Genomic DNA, 13325 nt, shown 5'->3' on the forward strand with positions numbered 1-13325 from the left:
GCAAAGCTTAGCAACACAACATCCCTTTCAAGGTCTTCAAATATACCTACTGTATTTTGTAGCAATATGTAGAACAGTAATTTGGGTGAGAAAAATAGGACACTAGAGGGTTTGGGAGGGATATCAGCCTAAGCAAGGTTCCGATGTGCAAAAATACCGTCTTGCCTGAAAATCTCTTACCTCACCTGGTCCTCAGTCACTACGCCTTCAGCCATGTATTTAACCTCTGTCTTTCCTATTTTGCCACTTTAGACTTGCAGCTCTTTCAACTCCCTTGACTCTATTTCCATCTTTCTACTCACTACAACGTAACATTTCTGGGAAGCAGTTTAGCAAAGCTACTTCAAAAGCATGAAAAGTCCAATTTATCCAATAGTGTTTTTTACTCAAAAGCAGCTGTCCCCAACCTTTTTGGCACCAGGACTGGTCTCGCAGAAGAGTTTTTCGAGGGGGGCGGGGATCGTTCAGGAAGTCATGCAAGCGATGGGGAGCAGCAAATGAAGCTTTGCTTGCTCGCTCCCTGCTCACCTGCTGTGCGGCCTGGTTCCTAACAGGCCGCTGAACAGTACTGGTCCTCTGCCCAGGGGCTGGGGGGACCCCTGCTCAAAAGGATTTATACTAAGAAGCAGGAATGCTTTCAAAACCTTAAGTTACTTAAGTCTTATTTATAACTAGCATAAAAATTGAAAACTTAAATGCTTAATGACGGGGAACTATTGGAGATAAAATACATTCATTAGAAGATTAAACCATTAAAATGTTTTTCAAGGAATATTTAATACGATAGATAATATATGCTTATCTAACATGTATTTTTATATCACTGAAGCTAAAGCAAAACATCCTGTTTATTGGTAAGTATGGCCTGTATGTGTATACTACAGTGCAATTTAAAAAATATTGTAATTATAATTTCAGAACTTCAGAATCTGAACAGATGCCAGTGTTCTCTCCTTTTTTTATATGGGAAAAGAAAATCCTTTGAAAATCATTTGAAGCTTGGACAAAAATTCCATAGCTATATTCTTAGGATCACTCTGTAGAATCTTCATGATTCAGATGATACAAGGGAAGCTTCAATTCAACCTTTTAGAGAAGACATTCCAGCTCTCATGATCTCATCAACCAGGAGAATGTTGGTGGCAATCACAGTGCTGAAAAGGGAGGAAAAAAAATCAGACTACTCAGGTTTGAGGTATGAACTCTAATTCAACTCAATCTCCAACTAAATTGCACAAATTATATCCAGTCAGGTTTCCCCTTTCCTTTCCATACACAGAAGGCTCACTTAGTTGCTGCCTTTGACTGATTACCTTTTCTTATGGAAAGAAAATTAAACATACCAATTTTAAAGAGTATGAATATTCCCCAAATGTTATAATTTTGGCTTTCCCAAACTTACCAGGAATGAAGAAGCTGTTTCTTTACACAATAGTTATCCCATACGCCTACTTCTGCTGCTACCATTGGCTCACCTGAAAAATAACCCAGTATTCTTAAAATCATATAGAGCAGGTCATATGATCAGAATACTGTCTGAAAGAACTAATAAGAGTATTTTGTGCTGCTTCACTCATCAATGGTCACTCATTTCCTCCAGTATTATCTATGAGAACCCAAAGTTCCTCAAATTAGCCCAATGTTGTACTCCAGACCATGACTCCTGTGCACAGCAGCTTTGATGAGCGACTGACCTCTACTTAGAATGCTTCCAGTGATAGGAATGCTCTATTTGGTTATCAAATTTTTGAACATCTGTTTTTCTGGAGATGTTCCTATTTATCCATATTAAAGTATAGCACCTGAACTATAATCTGGCAAAACAGGCTTATCATTACCCTCATTCCAGAAATCTTTTAAATTAATTGGGAGACTGGGACTGACATATACACACTACTATATATATATAAAATAGATAGTAACCTACTGTATAGCAAAGGGAACTCTGCGCAATACTCTGTAATGACCTATATGGGAACAGAATCTAAGAGTGGATATATGTATATGTATAACTGATTCACTTTGCCATACAGCAGAAACTAACACAACATTGTAAATCAACTATACTACAATAAAAGTTAATTTAAAAAACGAAACCTTTTATATTAACTTGAATGTGAATGATGCTGTTCACAATAGGTCTTACACATACTGCACAGATGTATCTCAGTTATCTCGCTTCCACTTTGTACTTGTATAATTTGGATTACACTGGCCTAAGATCATGGCTTCACTCATTTTATTAGATTTGGTTCCCTCTTCCTGCATTTTTTGCTATCCTCAGCCTTTTTTCACCCATGAGTATGATCATGAAATGTATCATTTTAATCAAAGTCCCTGATAAAAAACAGTAAAGCAAGCTCAACATGAAACCCTTCAACATTAACCCAAATCACCTACCACAACTCAGCAATATGAACAAATCTGTACTCTTCTAAATTATTCAAATGTCTCAATTCCCTTTATTTCTGTATCTAGTCATTACATTTTTGTGTCATACTTTAGAACCCAGAGATCCCGGATAGCACTGGTGTCAAAGAGCAAAAGCAACTCCAAGATTCTTCTCTCTCCCATTTTTTTTTGTCCTTTCTGGTCTTACCTCACCTATAGTATCTAGTTCACCCCCTACAAATAGTCACATCCTCCTTACCTGTGTTCAAGTCTACACCCACAAGTTGACCTGATTCTGAATGCTCTGCTTTAACTTTAACTAGTGTTTCCTGAAGGTCAAAACCAGAGTTCTGAGCAAGAACCTAAAGGAAACAAATTTATTTAAAAGACAGGCCCTAATAACAGATAGTCAAGTCTGTAATAAATGAACAGTATTTCCAATTAATAGTTAAAAAAACAAAACAGAAAACCAAACCTTTAATAAGTGAAAACAGACCGGTATTTATGTTCACTTTAGAGAACGACTAGATATACATTACCAACCAACTCACTAATCCACCCCAAGCCCGGCAATACACTGGTCATAAACTGTACCCTCAAGTAAGCATACAATAGAAAAATCACAGTATTAACCTTCGTTTAAAACAAAAACAAAAAGCAAGTTTGTACCCCCACACTGCAAACCCTCTCAAAACAGCTATCTCTTGCCATCTCAAGTTTGTACCCCCACACTGCAAACCCTCTTAAAACAGCTATCTCTTGCCATCTGAAACATCAGATATTCAAGCCTCCCCTCCAGAGGAACCAATACGTTCAGATAATAAGAAATACCTGTTCTAGTGTTAGGGTGAAAACTGATGAACCCTTTTTATTCAAAATCCACATTATGAAAAAACCCACATTAGCAAAAAGTTTTCATCAGATGAATCATTTTGGTGTAGTTTAGAAAACAGTTAAAGCAGTCACACCTTGGGAATAATGAGCAATGCATCAGCAAATGCTTGAACTCCAAGTTGGGCCCTGCCCTTTACACTGGGCTTGTATTTAATCAGGGCTTCTGCCATTGCCACTTCCACTGCACCAGCACCTGGAACTACACAGCCTGTTGGGTGGGAGGAAGAGAGAAATGCTAAGCTAAAAGAAAATAAAACTGTAGAGGCAACTGTAAGAAAATATATGAATTAAAACACACAGGAAATCCATTAATTTGAGAATTCAATATAACCACAGCAATTTTAATATTACATTTGAAAGCAATACAGGCAACATTATCAAACAGCAGAATGATTTAACTAGCACATGGAAAATGCTGAAAGCTCTTAGTATTAGTTCATTTATTTGTACCTTCTTTTAACAACAGCATGCCATGAAAAAACTTAGCATACCATCATAGCCATTTTAAAGGTAAACCTTTACTTTTGCATGGTGTCTGGCTGTGTAAACTACTGATAAAAAGAACACAGTATTCAGCCATGCCTTTTAGACTAGCAAAAGAATATAATTTAAATACAGTGACGATCTTACCATCATCAATAGCATTTTTAACAGCCCTCAAGCCATCTCTTATTGCATCTTTGATTTGAGTAAGTGTGTGCTTATTTGGTCCTTTGATCAATAATGTGACCGATCGAGGATTGTTACAGTTCTCAATAAAGGTGAACTTCTCTTCTCCCTGTGTGAAGAGACAGTATTTTCAAAAACCAGGATACGGTTGTGCAAAGAATGACCAGATGAGAGGGGCTTATGAAGGAATAAGTAGCATATTAATAGGGCACAGCACTGATCACATTAAAGCAAATAACTTCTTTTAAAAAGTCACATAAAAGAAATGTGATTTTCCCATCAATGGCTTATTGCTACACATAAATCATCAAAACGTATATTAACAAAGCAAAAATATCATCCGAAGTTTGAACGAATTTTTAACTACTGAAGAATTCATGAGCCAAATAGTATTATTTTGGAAAGAAAATACACTTACCAATGTATATTCATAGACAAGTCCTGCATGTCCCAAACAATCAGGATTTAGGTCTTCAAGAGAATTTAGGGCTACCCCACCACAAGCAAGAGTCAGCCTGAAATATTCAAGTGTTTTAAGGGAGATGCAGAAGGGATTTTATTAGTTATGTTTAGAGATTAATATTTTTAGAAAGCAATCTTTATCAGAATTACATGCGAAAATCGTATTCTCAAATATATTTTAGCTTAAGCCTTTCCATTCACCACCAACTAGCTGAAAACTGGTCTTTTCTCCTAACTCTCCATTTAAGCCACTCTTAAGTCAGCAAATACTCCTCTGATATGAAATCTAAAGGTGCACAGAGCTCTTCATCATGGTGAGCTCTTTGGAAGAAAGTATTCCTCTGAAACCCTTGATGCTGTCTCTTGACATGGAAAAATATGTACGGTATAGGTCATCATTTAAAAATAAAACAAGTATATCAACAATCATAGCAGCACTATTCACAACAGCCAAGGCAGAAACCCAAATAAATGTCCACTGACAGATAAAGGAATAAACGAAACTAATGTGGTATACCCATACAATGGAATATTATCCTTAAAAAGAAATGTGATCCTGGAAAACACAGGTAATATGATAAATTTTATATTATGTATATTTTATCGCAATAAAAAATAAGAAAATCACAAAAATAAGAGGAGAAAAAGGAATAATTTAAGTTAACTTGCAAAATAAGTTAAATTCACATCACAGATAATCTGTATCCGTACCTTTCCATATTTCTCCTTTTAGCTCTGCGCAGAGCTACTATGCCTTCTTTTGCAAGAGCATCTAAGGAAAAGGGGTCAATTCCCTGTTAACAACAACAAAAAATAAGTTTCAATATTTTACCTTTAAAATAAAAAGATACACACTAGTTTATAAAACAAAATTTCTCACCTTTTGATTAATAACAACAAATCCTTTATCTGAATCACCACAGACTTTCTTTTTCAGGTCTATTATTTTTTTAACTCTGTCTTCAATGAATTTTCTTTCAGCTTTCACTAGTTTCTCTCTCTCCTCTGCACTCTTGTAAAAAAAGCCAGAATTCACTTCTCTAAAAAAAGGAAGTTACAGAAAGGGGAGGAAATATTTAGCAAATAGTCACCGAGCTCCAACGTAACCCCTGGTACGTTTTCAGAGACTATTTCCTGTAATTTTCCGAAACCCCATTGAGGCATTATTGTCCGTACAGCCGGGAAACTGATTCTCACAAAAAAGTGACTTACCCCAAATATCAAGCTCTTCCACCTCTCTTCCATTTTTAAGGAGATATATATATAAACTCACGTTTTTTCATATTCTAATGACACGTTGCATGTGAGGATGTACACATCTTCTACTCTCTTTTTCATATCAGGATGCCGTGCCCCATGGTCCAAAACAAGACCTCTGATCAAGCTGTTACAACACATAAAAATTATATTCTTATTGATTTCCAGATGGGGTGTAACATATGCTAACAAAACTAAAACAATGAATTGAGACTGTATTGATAATTTTCACACAATCAGCTTTATTTCTTGAGCTATTTGAACAGGACTTTTGGGTAATACATAGCAAGGTTCAATTGTGAAAAAGCAGAATTCCAGAACATGACAAAAACAAGCCATTCAAATGAAAGTAACAACCCCGTCTTGTGCAGAAGATTCTGCAGAGAAATAGTCACAAGTTTGGTAGGCTATTAAACTGTGATCACCTCATTTAAAAAACGCTTCCAAACTAGGTCTTTTAAATAATTTTCTTTAAAATTCCCTGAAGTCTCTCATATGCTTTGTTCAATAAATGCCAAATGACTGATGTAGTTGACTTTCCAGAATCATTCTATGTAAAAATACATACCATTAACTTCATTTCAAGAGGAAACAGATACTACTGAGTAAATGAAATACTCATCTAGGCAATATACGTTAATTCAAAGACAAAAAAAAAAACCAGGCAAAATATATGTATTGTATAAACTCCTTCGAGTTTGTAAACACTCTTTACTTCATAGCATTCTACCACCTACCTTGTATCGGTTTCAGATTTATGTTTCATCTCCATGATCTCAACCATGAAGAGGTCAATAGGTTCATCTTGTTTTTTAATGGCTAAAATGGAGTCCACTACAGCCTGCAACAGAGTATAACCGTTCAATGAATTTGACTAGCAGAAGTTGAGACACTTATGTTGTTTAATCTTCAGAAAAGTTTAAAGCAGACAGCTTCTCGTCTTTAAAAATGTCTGTACTGATCTAAGTCTTTTTTTTTTTTTTTTTGCGGTACACGGGCCTCTCACTATTGTGGCCTCTCCTGTTGCAGAGCACAGGCTCCGGACACGCAGGCTCAGCAGCCATGGCTCACGGGCCCAGCCGCTCCGCGGCATGTGGGATCTTCCCGGAACGGGGCACGAACCTGTGTCCCCTGCATCGGCAGGCGGACTCTCAACCACTGCGCTGCCAGGGAAGCCCCCCAAGTCTTTTTTTACACGCTAATAGAATGCATTATTTGTAAAGGGCTGAAGTCATCTACATTTCTGAAACCTCAATGTGTAATTACCTAAAGAATCACTGACATCTCTACTACTAGTGGCTTTTTAATAAGGAAATCTCCATTTTAGAAACCTCTTTTACTGAAAGCTCTGATTATACCTTCATAACCTGGCCAGGTATGCTATTACGATTTTCTCACTTTACTTATTTTTTCTATTTTTAGGGCCACAGATCAGGTTATCACTGCCAGAAAAATGAACCTACTTACTCCACACAGGATGGTACTGTGAAGACTTCAGATGGCACTCTATAACTGGAATTAGTAAGAATACTGATGTTTCCAGTTGCCAGGGGTTTTCAGTATAGGTGTAATGTACCAGACACATATCAAATGTAACACATACCTCTGTTAAGACATCAGCAAGTTCAGCATGAACTTTAGTACGTAGAGATGTTCTGGCCACATCTATAAGTGTTTCTCTGTCCATCTCTTTGCTTACTTTGACTTGTTCCAAAAACTGAAGTGCCTTTTCCTTTGCAGCTTCAAATCCTTCTGTAATTATTCTGGGATGAAGACCCTATAATAAACACACAATTACAAAACCGTCACTAACAACAGAGACCTTCAGTTAGATGCAACTATAGCTCACGATAAAGCAAGTTTATGAAGGGATATTCTGGATCATTCATACCCTTAAACACAATTAATATAATGTGCTGACTTTCTGAATACATTTAAAAGGATAAATAATCCTTTCAATGCAGAGGAAAAGAACAGACATTGCTCTAGCACAGAGTCAAAGCCAAGGGAACTATAAAGCACACTTGGGTGTTCACTGTGCAAACCACAAGGGATAACGCCCAAAACTCAATACTGTGTCATAACAACTGGCAGTCACTAGGACCATTATATCTTTCCTATAGGTGATATGAAATTAATTCACACCATTTACTAATAAAATAAACAGGGAGACTAAGAGTCTGCTTTCTCTCTCTTCCCAGGAATTCTTCCTAACATCAGATTAGTACTCACTGAGGTTTGCTTTAACCTTGGAACTACTGAGGGCTAAAAAAGTTGTAGTATTCTTATTTAAATTCAAGGTTTTTGTTAGCTTTTTCCTTAAAAATATGCCTAATCCTGAATATTCCATTTCTACATCACAATTATTAATCTGTTATAAGCATATAAAAACTGTACATGCAATGCAACTTGATAAAAAACACATTTCAGGCCAAGGAAGATTCTTCAACTCATCCAGGATCATAGTAAATTTGTGTCAGAGTAGGATACAGACCCTTGTTCCCATATTTAACCCCATGCTCTTTACATTCTATTATATGGCCTCAGTTACCACTAGCACACCAGTTTTTATAAGTAAAAGTAAGATTATTTCCTATACACAATAAAATATCACAGAAACACGAGAATCATGTATACTTCAGAAATGTAGAGATCCGCCTGCTTCAGGAGCTCTCCAATAATTAGGACATTGGAAGTGGTACCATCACCAGTTATGTCATCCTGGGCTGTTGCTACTTTGGCTATTAAGGAGGCTGTTGGGTGTTGAATTTGCTGCAGGTAGAGAAAGAAAAAAATTTGTGGAACAACTTAAAAATGAAAACAGCCCAAATATACCTTAAAATATGTGAAAGGCTAATCTATCTGCACAAAATGCCCAAGTGTACAGCTACATATTACTCTTATTAAAAACTCACCATTAGCTATCAGTTTATGATGACAGAAACACCTTCCTATATAAATTTGTTTCCTTCTTAGATTATCTCCACTTTACTGAAGAGGAAATGTGAGACCCAGCTAAGGTTAACTCAAGGTGATAGAACTAACAAGAACAATAATTTCAAATCCATGTTCCATGCATGCCTCTTTATGACAGTTTTAAGATTCTTGTGAGAATAAACCAAGTGCCTTTTAAATGAAAGCCTGGCTGCCCAGTTTACTTGGCACTGAACAAATAATTAAAATGAAAAAAGAAAAGAAAAGAAAAGAAAAACTTAGCCTCTTTAGCAAAGATCATCAGTGGATGCTAAGTAACTCTGGAAAGGTTTTGGAAAAACAGAATATTCATTGTTTGTCACCCACAGATTCTTAATTACAAAGGCTCCAACATGGCTCCTGCACTGCTTTTGTCTTCTTATACTCCTTTAATCCTGTACAGTTGTCCAGTCTTTTATGTCTTTGGGGACACTCACAGTTTTAAGAATCTAAGCAGACTATCATTCAATTAGGGAAAATTTAAATGTCATGTAGAGACGGCTTTTCTGACATCAAGTTTAAACTAACTTTGGCTCCTACTGTTCTCTGCTAGCACAGGCCACCACTTAAGCCACGGAACAAAAACTACACCTTCTAGGTTAGCTATTCCTTACTGAAGATATTTACAAACACCTGGAATGTTGAAGGCATGATATGCTATTATCAAAACTCTAAATTTTACTCTAAACTCAAAACATAGGCAAGTCATTTCCTTTTCTAGGATTTGAACTGTTAGGTTTTGGAAACTTAGGGATGAGTAAAATGACTGCTCTTCTCAGTTAACCTCAGATTCTTAGTCACTGGGACTTTAAAAATGGTAGTTTTATTTCTCCTCCAGTTGGTGGTGGAGAAGTGTGATATAACAAAAGAAATGCTGTTTGAAAAAGTATAACCATCCTGTCACATTTTGCTTCCCTGATTATGTCAATTGCTCTCAGTTTTTATTAGAATTTTAGTAATTAAAACCCTTTAACGAAGGCTTTAAATGGCAAGGGCAGGGGATTCAAAAGGAAGTTTATTAGATTCCAGGGCTCTCACTGTATCCTACTGTCAACAACAGTACTGATTACATTTTTTCTACTTCTTCTGTTGTCTGGAAAACTACCTGTTGAGAAGGATGAATATGATTTTCTCCTACTTTGTAAAATAGCAAAAGTCTTCCTACAAATCAAATGTACTACGGAAAACCAAGACATTTTGGACCTAGTCTAGCAGCCTCTCACCATTTCATGAAGCAGCACATTTCCATCTTTAGTGAGCTTGATGTCTCCAGCACCAGAAACAAGCCTGTTCAATGGGCAGAAATGAATCACAGTGTGACTTTTTCAATGGAGACTAAATTAAGAGGCCCATAAAAATCGGGCTTTACCCAGATCCTCAGGAGCTGGGGCCAAGGGTTGGTTCTCTAATTCTGGTAACAGGAATGGTGCAATGCCCACCCCCTCCCGTCTGGGAAACAGTCCTCAGGGTCTCTTAGGTCCCAAGCGCGCGGGGCGGTGAGGGCCGCGCAGCGCACGCGGGCAGCTTTGTTCTCGGCGGAGGCGGCATCGACCACCAAAGGAAACGGCCAGGGCAAGAAATAGGACCGACCCGGGACAATGCGGGGAAGAAAGGCCGCCGCGGCGAGCGCAGAGGCCCGGAGGCGGCGGGCTCTAGGCCTCAGTCCCCGGCGCAGGCCCGCGACAGCGCGAGGTGCGCGATGCCAGCCCAGCCCTCCCCGCCAGCCCCGCCTTACATCTTCATGGTGCCCTTAGGCCCCAAGTTGGTCCTCAGCACGTCCTGCAGCCCCCGGGCCGCGCTGATGTTGACCGCCAACGCCGCCTGGGCTCGGGCCACCTCAGCCTTGGGATTCAGGGTCTTCACGGCCGCCATAGCTAACCCAGCAGAAGAAAATGAAGGAACCCGGTATCCGGAGAGCCGAGAGCCGGTTCAGCGTGGCTGTGAGGCGCTATCCGGGTCTTCTGGAAAAGTCGGGCGCGCCGGGCCCGCCTCCAGCGTGCCCGCGCGCCGCCGCCATTGGGCCTCGGGTCGGCCGGTGCCACTCATTGGGTCGCGGCCGCACGTAGCCCCGCCCCTCGCGTTGGCCGCGGCGCCATTGAGCTCGGGAGGAGCGTTTTCCCCTGGCAACCAGGGATCGCAGGGTGCCCCGTGCGCTGCCTAGCGCCCGGTTTTGCTGACCCCGGACCAGAGGGCGTAGGCGGAGCGGGCTTGTTGGCCGCGTGCGTCAGGGCGTGAGGGGAGAGGCGGCTGCTCTTTCCCGGAGGTCTCCGGCCGCAGGGTGTAGGGTGGGCCTCCTCTCTACCCCACTCGCGCCGTTTGCCCTTTTTATCGCCTTGCTGCTTTCATCCCGGTCAATAGTTTTCTTGACTGTGTAATGTGTGCTGGACGGTGTTTTAGGTGCTGTGGGCGGGGGGGGGTAACAGAGTGGATCTGATAAGGACCCTCGACCAGTATCGTAGGTGTTTTAGGCGTAGGGAAGACGAAGAGATATAATGTGAGGTGGAAAGTGCTAGAAGCCTTTAGAAAGCTACCTGATTGGTGCGATGGCAATTGAGGAAAAGCAAGAGTCAGTCCACCCTTCGGGCACACGACACAGTGCTGAGGCTTCAGGCCCTCAAGGCAATTTTGAAAACTCAAACTTTGTTGAGCGGTGGTGTCCAGCCTTTGAGAGGACTCCTTTATTCTGAAAGATGTCCACAACTGTTTTCTCGTATCCAGTTCTCGCCCCCTGCCTAGATACCAGGTATTCACTGATGTTTTGTATTTTATTTTTATAGGTAATGACTAAAACTGTTCAGAATTCAGAAGGTGCCAAAGGGTATATGGTGAAAGGTCTTCCTACCTCCTCTAGTTCAACTTCCTCCTGGCAGGTACCTTTAGCTACATAAGTTTCCTTTAGATAGTGTGAATTCCCCAGATGCTCTCTGAATTTCTAAATAAATACGTATATAAATATAAGAAATTTCCCCCCCACAAAATGGCAATTTATAATAGGCACTATTGGGTGTGTTACACTTAAAGTATCTTGGAGATTGTTACATATCAATACAAATACGTCTTACTCATTCTTATTAACAGCTGCATGATATTCTTTGTAAGAATGACCTGATTAGCCAGTCACCTACTGGTTAACATTTCGATTGTTCCCAGTCTTCTCCTAGCGACTGCCGTGGTACATAATGCTTTTAAGTGGTTTTGTGTATTTGAGAATCGCGAAAGCATCTAAGTTTGAGTTACACAGTAGAAGGAGAGGCATGATTAGTTCTGGAGATCCTTAATCCTCAAGAAGCAGGTAGCCTAGTTAGGGAGATAAACTTGTAAAAAAATGACAGTAAAGTATAGGATGTTTTATTTAAGGGATGAATGCAGTGCTCTGAGCACAAACGTATTAACTCAGAGTATCAGGGAAGGCTTCTTGGAGGAGGTAAGTTTTGAATGATACATAGATACTTTGCAGGAGAAGAGGGCTTAGGAGAGTGATATCAGACAGAGAGCGACAGTGGAAGGGCCTGGCATGCCCAGCAGAAGGTGGGTGGATAAGATTTGCAAGAGACAAATCTGGTGAAGTAGCTTGTCCTGACTGTTAGGGCCTGGTTTGCTAGTTAAGAAGTCTGGGCCTAAGCCTGCCAGCTGGATTCTTTGGTGAGAATCCACCCAAAGAACTAGTGATGAAGGTAACACTGGAGGTGGAATGGAGGATGAACTAAGGGAGAAGACTGAGGATAAGGCAATCAGAAAGAAAGGGGTTGAAAAGTCCATGCAGAAGGTGATGAAACATTTTTAATAACATAAGGGGGAAAATCGTGTTTTAAATAGCATGTATAATATGTTCTCAGTTTTTAAACCATTCCCCATGCATCTATACAAAAAAGGACAGAGGATATGCATCAAAATATTAACATTGGGGACTTCCCTGGTGGTCCGGTGGCTAAGGCTCCGCACTCCCAGTTCAGGGGGCCCGAGTTCCATCCCTGGTCAGGAAACTAGATCCAACGTGCTGCAGCTAAAAGATCCTGTGTGTTCAACTAAGACCCGGCGCAGCCAAATAAAAATTTAAAAAGATACTAACATTGACTATATTAAAAAAATTTATAATGTTTTCATTTTTGCAGCCCCCCCAATTTATGTATCTATAAAAGCGGGATGCAGAATTATATACATGAATATATGAAATATACAAAGTATACTCAGTGTCTTCTTTTTATGAAATCATGTATATACACATATGATTTCATAAAAATATTAAATATTTAGGGGACTTCCCTTGTGGTCCAGTGGTAAAGACTGCGCTTCCATTGCAGGGGGCACGGGTTCGATCCCTGATTGGGGAACTAAGATCCCATGTGGCACTGCCAAAAAAATACACATATATATTAAATATTTATATATATAAAGGACAGGAAGGATATCCTCAAAATGTTGAACATTTTGTTTCTACCTTTGCCAATTTTATAGGTGAAAAATGGTATCTGAAAGTTTTGGGGGTTTTTTTTGGCTGCACCGTGCAGCTTGCAGGATCTTAGTTCCCCCACCAGTGAAAGCGTGGATTCCTAACAACTGGTACACCAGGGAACTCCCTTATAGTTTTGTTTGTTGAGGGTGAGGCTGAGCATACATCTTATATGTAAGATTCGTTTGTAGGTTTTTTTCTGTGAACTGTCTATTTACATCTTCTGTTT

General features: G+C 39.6%; 1 protein-coding gene across 1 annotated transcript; it reads right to left on the minus strand.

Moving 5' to 3' along the window:
* Positions 1 to 2: 2 nt before the first annotated feature.
* CCT6A (chaperonin containing TCP1 subunit 6A) lies at positions 3 to 10597 on the minus strand. The gene is made up of 14 exons (XM_082857381.1): positions 10382 to 10597; positions 9870 to 9933; positions 8311 to 8445; positions 7277 to 7450; positions 6411 to 6514; positions 5690 to 5800; positions 5297 to 5456; positions 5128 to 5210; positions 4373 to 4469; positions 3916 to 4063; positions 3360 to 3493; positions 2651 to 2753; positions 1403 to 1475; positions 3 to 1154 (listed from the first exon to the last, which is right to left on the minus strand). The coding sequence occupies exons 1-14, from the start codon at positions 10516 to 10518 to the stop codon at positions 1082 to 1084; spliced, it is 1596 nt and encodes a 531-aa protein (XP_082713507.1). The 5' UTR covers positions 10519 to 10597; the 3' UTR covers positions 3 to 1081.
* Between the last annotated feature and the right edge of the window lie 2728 nt (positions 10598 to 13325).

Source organism: Leucopleurus acutus (assembly GCF_964270905.1).
Source record: "Leucopleurus acutus genome assembly, chromosome: 16".
Lineage (NCBI taxonomy): Eukaryota > Metazoa > Chordata > Mammalia > Artiodactyla > Delphinidae > Leucopleurus > Leucopleurus acutus.